Below are 7844 nucleotides of genomic sequence, written 5' to 3' on the forward strand. Positions count from 1 at the left end.
CATGTGGTTGCTGGGATTTGAACTTCGGACCTTCGGAAGAGCAGTCGGGTGCTCTTACCCACTGAGCCATCTCACCAGCCCCTTTTTTTTTTTTTTTTTTGGTTTTTCAAGGCCACCACGCCCAGCTCAAAACATTTATTTATTTATTTATTTTATGTATCTGGTGGTCTTCAGACACACCAGAAGAGGGCATTGGATACCATTACAGATGGTTGTGAGCCACCATGTGATTGCTGGAAATTGAACTCGGGACCTCTGGGAGAGCAACCAGGTGCTCTCAACCACTGAGCCATCTTTCCAGCCCCCAAACCTTCCGTTTTAAAGTAAATAACGTCACTGTGTTCACACGAAACCTCCGGATATAAAGTAGCTGTGATGGCTGCTATCCCTGCTTTCCCTATGTCTTGTAAAACACTGCTCTCCCAGACTGTAAGTTTCTAGATTCCTAGCCTGGAGAGTCTCCAGGCCACAGGTAGTGCCTGTGTAGACATGAATAATAGCTATTCAGCTCCTAAGCCTCTTCTTTAGGGCTAGGACATGGAGGTAAAAAGAGAAGCTTTCCTTTATATGAGCTGATTTAGCTCACCCACCTGCCTGAGTTTTTCAGTTGCCTGGACAACGAGTAGTCTCCAGAAACCCAACATCCCAGTTCTTGGTCCCACCTCTTGAGGAAGTTTTACACCTTGGATTGGCTCCCAGGACCCAGGCTCCTCCCTAGACTCAATCTGCTTGAGGTGCCATTCCCCAGGGAGACACCACACAAGCAACAGAAAGTCTTGCAGGTAGGTAGGAAGGGGGAGAGTACACAGTTGGGGAGAGAGAAGGGATGTCCAGAAGTTTCTCTAAGAAGCTGACTGCTGCACGTAGGATTGTTCTCCCTCAGTGATCCCAGCCCTCCCTAAGGGTCCCAGAGACCAAGAAACGAAGCTTCTATACAAGTGTAAGATGCAGTGGGAGATGGGCACTCTGATGCTCCAGAAACCCCAAACTCAGTGTAAGAGTCAGGAAAGCCTGTCTGTATGCTGACCTACATAGAAGGTCTTCCCTCCGTCAGGACAGCAGGATGCCACCTAAAACCAAAGGAAGGGGGAGAAAAGCTGAGGCACGGAAGAAGAAAAAGAATTCAAGTCCTGGTGAGTCACCGTGGATGAAGGCTGGTGCCTCTGTGTGTCCATGTCCACAGTCCACACCAAGGTCCTCAGAGGGAATCCAGCTCCCTGGGCAACAAGACAGAGGGAGTTTGTTTTGGTTTTGTCTTTTGTTCTTTTGACACAGGGTCACTATGGAACCCAGGCAAGCCTCAAACCTATCCTCCTAGTCTTCCTAGTGCTGGGACAGCCTGGTGCTCACAATGCCTAGCATTAGTTAGGCATTGACACCACAGTTGGCTAAAGTGAGTCTCTCTTGCCCTCCTCTTCAGAGCCCTGAATCCAGATTCGGCCAGGCTGGGGGCCGGAGACTGCCCCTCTCCCCCTGGAGCCCCCTCTAGCCCTTTGCCTCTGTCATCTGTTTCACCCTTCTTTTGAGCACTCACCAAGTACAAGGCAGTGAAGGCTTGGCTGTGAATTTGTCAGATTTTGGCATTGGGTATCCCTCGCTCAGTGATCTTCCCCCATCCTGCAAAAAGTGCGGGAGGAAAACAGGGCAGGGGCGAGATCAGCGTAGCCTAAGATTCCATGGTTTGCCACGACAGGTGTGGAGGCTGAGGCCAAGCACAGGCTGGTGCTACTCGAGAAGGAGCTGCTTCAGGACCGCTTGGGTAAGGAGTGTGGAGCCTCAGGAGACAGCAGCAATGACAGGTCCTACTCAGGGTTATCACTGCTGTGAGGAAACACCACAACCAAAGCAACTTGGGGAGGAGATGGCTTATCTGGTTTGCGCACCCAAAGCACTGTTTATTATTGAAGGAAGTCAGGAGAGAAGCTCAAAACAGGGCAGGAGCCTGGAGACAGGAGCTGATACAGAAGCCATGGAGGGGTGCCGCTAATTGGCTTGCTCTCCATGGCTTGCTCAGCCTGCTTTTTTATAGAACCTAGGACCACCAGTAAAGGGGTAGCACCACCCACAATGGGCTGGGCCCTCCCCATCATTCACTGATTAAGAAAATGCCCTATAGGCTTAACTATAGCCAGATCTTATGGAGGTATTTTCTTTCTTTCTTTCTTTCTTCCTTTCTTTCTTCCTTTCTTTCTTTTTTTGTTTTTGTTTGTTTGTTTTTCTTTTTTTTTTTAAGATTTATTTATTTATTATATGTAAGTACACTGTAGCTGTCTTCAGACACTCCAGAAGAGGGAGTCAGATCTTGTTACAGATGGTTGTGAGCCACCATGTGGTTGCTGGGATTTGAACTCCGGACCTTCGGAAGAGCAGTCGGGTGCTCTTACCCACTGAGCCATCTCACCAGCCCCTGTTTGTTTGTTTTTCGAGACAGGGTTTCTCTGTATAGCCCAGGATGTCCTGGAACTCACTTTGTAGACCAGGCTGGCATCAAACTCAGAAATCTGCCTGCCTCTGCCTCCCAAATGCTGGGATTAAAGGCGTATGACACCATGCCCGGCTTCTAATCTTTTTAAAAAAGATTTATTTATTTTATGTACATGAGTGTACTGTCCCTGTCTTCAGACACTCCAGAAGAGGGTATCCCATTACAGAAGGTTGTGAGCCACCATGTGGTGGCTGGGATTTGAACTCAGAACCTCTGGAAGAGTAGTCAGTGCTCTTAACCGCTGAGCCATCTCTTCAGCCTAATGCATTTCCTCAGTTGTGGCTCCCTCCTCTCTGATAATTCTAGCTTGTGTCAAGTTGACATAGAACTATCCGTGCAGCCTTGGCACACAGAGCATGTCTGGGTTCTTAGGGAACTGGAAGTGTGAACTATGTCCAGGGCTAATTCTCTGTTGGCAAAGATTGTGAGGAAGGGCTAGGCAATGAAGATTAATGAAGAAGCTGTTCTTCCCCCTGACTCTGGGAACACAATCACAACCCCACTCAGGATAGGTAAGTAAGTAGTCTACCGTGAGGCTCATCTGCAGCTCGGGGAAGCCATTGTTTTTTAGTAGCCAGGACACGGAGAGACTATTGACTCTGTAGGAATGAAAACTCTGTGGGTTTCAAGGGGTCCTGGGAGAGACACTGAATAAGAGGTTGACACTGCCAAGTTCCCAAAGAGAAGCAGAGTTCAAGGCTATGGTGATGATTCTATGAGATCCATAGTCAGTACTGAGCATGGCTCTGCGGATGCTCACAGCTCTACAGAGGGAAGAGGCTCACCGAGCCAAGGCTTCTGAAGACAGGCTGAAGCAGAGGTTACAAGGGCTAGAAGCTGAACTGGAAAGAACCCAAAGTGAAGGGAAGGCCATATATGCAGGTATGTTTGATCAGGTGGACAGGAGACGGGCCCAGAGGAGGTCAACCAGGAAGGTCAGGGAATTGGAGGAAGGGAAATGAAGAGGGATTCCAACTGCCATACCTAGTCTCACCTTCCCTGCATAGGCAGGGTCCAGAGACCCAAAGATAGATCCCTGGTATGAACACAGATCACCACATTTTAGGGTGTCTAATGCTCCATGCTTGGTGTTAGCGTGATACAAAATGCGGTGACAGCCCTTACCTTTTTCACCTTTGGGAGTAAGTGGGAGGAAAGGCCAGAATCCCCCCTAAACAGATATGGGGGAGAGGGTCTTCTTTCCTATCTCCCTCATTTTCAGGGTCTCCCAAGTTTCTTAGTTCTGTGTCTCCGCCGAGACATTCCCCTACATGTAACATTATTTCCTTCCCTTATGCCTCCTTTATCCCGATGCCTGCGGCTCCTACCTCAGAGATGAGCCGCCAGCGGCAGGCCCTAAAGGAGGAGCTGGGGACCCGAAGCAAACAGCTGGAGGAGGAAGTGAGAAGTCTAAAGGAGCAGCTGGGTAGGCTCCCATCCTTGTCCCTTCTTTTCCAGGCTCAGTATCAAGGCCCAGCATGGATAAGTGGACTTCAGAGGCTCTCCTCTAGATGTCTACAGTCTGTCGGCTGAGTTTTAACTAGGGTCACCGGCACCCTAGCTCTCCTCTGAACAAAGAGTTCAGTGACACAAACCTCTCTGTCAGGGCTGGAGTTATGCCTCTCTGAGAGCTGGCTCAGCAGCTAACAGTTAACAGCACTTGTTCTTACAAAGAACCCACAATCAACTCCCAGCACTCACATGGCAGTTCACAAAGATCCTGTAACTCCAGCTAGAGGGGATCTGAGGTCCTCTTCTGACTTCACAGACACCCACATGGTGCACATACATACATTCAAGCAAAGCACTCATACACATAAAATAACAAGAATAAATAAATCTAAAAAAGAAGAAAGTTCAAAAGAAGACTCTAAGACAGAGGTAAAGAAGGGAAGTGTCACCCCATTTCTTCCCAAGTCCAGCAGTTAACCCCTTCATTGCCTTGCCTGTCCTAAGCAAAACATATTCCTTATTAGTCTAGCCAACCTTTACAACCAAACTACAGAGAATGTTAGACTTAATTTACTTCAGTATCCTCAAAGCCAAGCACCTGGTAGAAAGCCTTAAATTTCTACTTGCTAAATCAATGAATAGACCAACCAGATAAGAAAACAGAGGTCAAGCCAGGCGGTGGCGGCACACGCCTTTAATCCCAGCACTTGGGAGGCAGAGGCAGGTGGATCTCTGAGTTCAAGGCCAGCCTGGTGTACAGAGTGAGTTCCAGGACAGCCAAGGCTACACAGAGAAACCCTGTCTCGAAAAACCAAAAACCAAACAACAACAACAAAAAGAACAAAAGGGTCAGAAGATGGCATCAGATCCCATGGAGCTGGAGCTATGGATGGTTCTGAGCCACCATGTGAGTGGTATAAACCAAACCCGGGTCCTGGGAAAGAGCCGCAGCCAGTGCTCTTAGCTACTGAGCTATTGCTCCAGGCCCCTCCTGAGTCTTTTTTATTCCTCAAAAGCCCAAGGTGGCCTTGAAATCAACAGTGATCCTCCAGCCTCAGTCTCCTGAGTTGTCGGATTTTAGGTGTGAGCCATCACATCCTATTTCAAAGTTTTCTTATCCTAAAATATCTTTGGTTTGGATATAAACATTCATGAACTGCTTTATACAGGCTAAGGACTCCATCTCTGGCCTTGGCCTTCTTTCAAATTAACAGTCAACATTTATTGAGCCCCTTCTATATACAGTGCTTTGTAGTCCATTTTCACATTTAAGGTCACAGCAAGCACAAGGAATGTGTGTTATCTTCCCTCTAAAGATAAAGAAGGGGCTGGAGAAAGAGCTCAATGATTAAGAAAGTCGGCTGCTCTTCCTGAGGCCAGCACCCACATGGTGACTCGAAAACGTAATTCCAGGTCTAGGGGACCCAACCCTCCTCTGGACTCCACAGGCAAGTGTACACGTGTACACACACACACACACACACACACACACACACACACACAGAGGGGGGAGAGGAAGACGGAGGAGGAGGAGGAGGAAGAGGAGGAAATTGTTTTAAAAACTGAGATGTAAAATTAAAAATAAATAAATTTATAAAGGTAAACTGAATGCTGAACCATGTTAGGTGGTACAAGACTGTAGTACTAACCCTGAAAGGGAGAGGTAAAACAATATGGAGTTCAAGGTTATCCTTGGCTACATGGGGATTTTAAGGCCAGTCTGGGCTACATAAGATCCTGCCTTAAACAAAACAAACAAAACGAAGCCAAACATTTAAGACATGGCGATCCAGAGAGACTTGTTTCACACTGTCTAAATACTAAGCAGCAGACTATGGACACATCTTCTAACTCAAGACCTCTATGCACCCTGCCATACCTCAGAACGTCTAGAGAGACCTCAGGAAAGAAGATGACCCTGGGAGTCTGTAACGGCCTCTGTGAAGCTGCCTCTTTAGGCACCTTTGGTTACTGTTCTTGGTATACAGTGTCACTGTCCTATCTCCTTTACCTTTCTGCCCTGTTCCCTAGAAACATGCCAAAGGGAGGCTAAGACAGTGAAGGAAGAGTCTGAGCGAGCCCTCAGAAAGCAAGATGGAACCTTGGCTCAGCTTCATGCCCATGTGGCAGACATGGAGGCCAAATATGAGGAAATCTTGCATGTAAGTGCCACTACCCATCCGCCATTTTCTAATAATCTCATAACCTACCATCCCTATGCCTCCAATTAGTGTGATGACCCATGACCCCATGCTCTGTCCTAAGTGTAAACAGAAGATCCAACCATTGACAGAACCAGTGACTTGTAATCCCAGGACTTGGGTAGCTAAGGCAGGAAGATTTTGAGTTCAAGGCCAAGAGGAGCTACAGTGTACTATGCACCTGCTACACAGTGAGATCTAGGCTCAATAATAATCAGTGTATTACTTTGTTATATAGTGTCAGAACAGTGTCACTATATATCAGAGTAAGGATATAAGTCAATGGTACTGCTCTAGCCTCTAGCCTAGTATGCAAGGCCCTGGGTTCAATTCCAGACACGGAGGTGGGGCGGGGGATAGGAAGAGGAGTGTGGAGGAGGGACGGGGAGGAAAGGAGTGGCACAGGCTCATAATTCTGCTATTCAGGAGAATGAGGCAGACAAACCATAGGTTCAAGGCCAACCTAGGCACAAAACCCAAGGCCAGCGTAGGCATTAAGAGACTGTATCTCAAAATAAAAATTAGAGACATGTATATTTATCCAGCATGTATAAGGCTTTAAGTTAAATCTTAAGTGTTGGAGAGACAGAGATAGGGACAGGGATAGGGACAGGAACAGGGTAGCAGCCAGGCATGGTGGTTCACATTTGAAATCTAGCACTTGGGAAGCTAAGCCAGGCGAATTCTGAGTTCAAAACCAGCCTGGACTACAAAGCAAGGTTATCTTAAAAAAGAAGGAAGGAAGGAAGGAATGTAGAGAGGGGCCGAGAGAGGGAGGGAGGGGAAGCCATTGGTGGATAACTCTTAGTAATCAAGCCGGGCAACCTGAGGCAATCTTCACTGTCCCCTCCCTCCCTGGGAGCTGAAAGCTGGGTGTTCACAGGACAACCTGGACTGTCTACTGGCCAAGCTGAGAGTGGTCAAGCCTCACTGGGATGCAGCTGTGCTAAGACTCCACACCAGACTCAAGGAGCAGCTGCGGCAATTTGGTCTCAACCCCCTGGATTTTTGAAGCCGCTGGCCTCTAATCCCTAAGCCCTATCAATAAAGCAACTTGATGTAGAATTCAATAGAACTATGGACTATGGCCTTTGGCAGTAAGGACATCTATGTTCTGGGTTGTCCCATTGTCCTAAACACTGAGTGGTAAGAAGTAGACAATGTTCTAAACCCTTTCCTGCAGAAACTAGATCCCATTCCCTTAAGCCTGGAGTACTTTGGGTCCCTTTAAACTATCTTGGCTTAAATGGTCATGGCGGTGCATACCTTTAATTCCCACAATTGGGAGGCAAAGGCAGAGGCAGGCGGATTTCTGAGTTCGAGGCTAGCCTGGTCTACAGAGTGAGTTCCAGGATAGCCAGGGCTGTACAGAGAAACCCTGTCTTGAAAAAAACCAAACCAGTCTTGTTTTTTCCTGACCAATAAAACACAAATCCAGATTGTGTGTGTGTCTGTATACACATACATACATCTACTTATTTATTTGGACAGTAGCATATGTATACTAAAGTGCTCACATAGAGGTCAGAGGGCAAATTCCAGGAGCTGGTTCTCTTCTTCTACCGTGTGGTTCTGGTGAGTCAACTCCGGTTGCCAGGCTTAGAAGCCAGCACCTTTACCTTTTAAGCTATCTCACCAGCCAGCTGGGAAAGGCTGTAACAGGACGTTACAATAGCCAAGAACCAGCTCCCAAGATTCTAAGGTAT

The 7844-nt window shown here is 47.5% G+C and overlaps 1 protein-coding gene across 4 annotated transcripts; it reads left to right on the forward strand.

Moving 5' to 3' along the window:
- The first annotated feature begins 741 nt into the window (after window positions 1-741).
- On the forward strand, window positions 742-7645 carry Ccdc153 (coiled-coil domain containing 153). 4 transcript variants are annotated; one of them, XM_021173413.2, is made up of 7 exons: window positions 742-782; window positions 1055-1133; window positions 1694-1759; window positions 3248-3367; window positions 3819-3911; window positions 5969-6099; window positions 7022-7645. In XM_021173413.2, the coding sequence occupies exons 2-7, from the start codon at window positions 1064-1066 to the stop codon at window positions 7148-7150; spliced, it is 609 nt and encodes a 202-aa protein (XP_021029072.1). In that variant the 5' UTR covers window positions 742-782; window positions 1055-1063; the 3' UTR covers window positions 7151-7645. The 4 variants fall into 4 exon arrangements, with proteins under 4 accessions (XP_021029072.1, XP_029337681.1, XP_029337680.1 ...); XM_029481821.1 differs by having other exon boundaries at window positions 760-782; window positions 1060-1133; window positions 7022-7455; XM_029481820.1 differs by lacking the exon at window positions 742-782 and adding an exon at window positions 796-940 and having other exon boundaries at window positions 7022-7455.
- The last annotated feature ends 199 nt before the right edge of the window (window positions 7646-7844 follow it).

The sequence above is a fragment of the Mus caroli genome, chromosome 9 (genome assembly GCF_900094665.2).
Source record: "Mus caroli chromosome 9, CAROLI_EIJ_v1.1, whole genome shotgun sequence".
NCBI lineage: Eukaryota > Metazoa > Chordata > Mammalia > Rodentia > Muridae > Mus > Mus caroli.

Excerpts from the sequence above, each read along its gene's own strand:
- Ccdc153 (XM_021173413.2), top strand. The coding sequence starts at position 1,064 with ATGCCACCTAAAACCAAAGGAAGGGGGAGAAAAGCTGAGGCACGGAAG. Across the intron at positions 1,134-1,693 it reads GAAAAAGAATTCAAGTCCTG|GTGTGGAGGCTGAGGCCAAG; the intron begins GTGAGTCACCGT and ends TTGCCACGACAG. Across the intron at positions 1,760-3,247 it reads GCTGCTTCAGGACCGCTTGG|CTCTACAGAGGGAAGAGGCT; the intron begins GTAAGGAGTGTG and ends GGATGCTCACAG.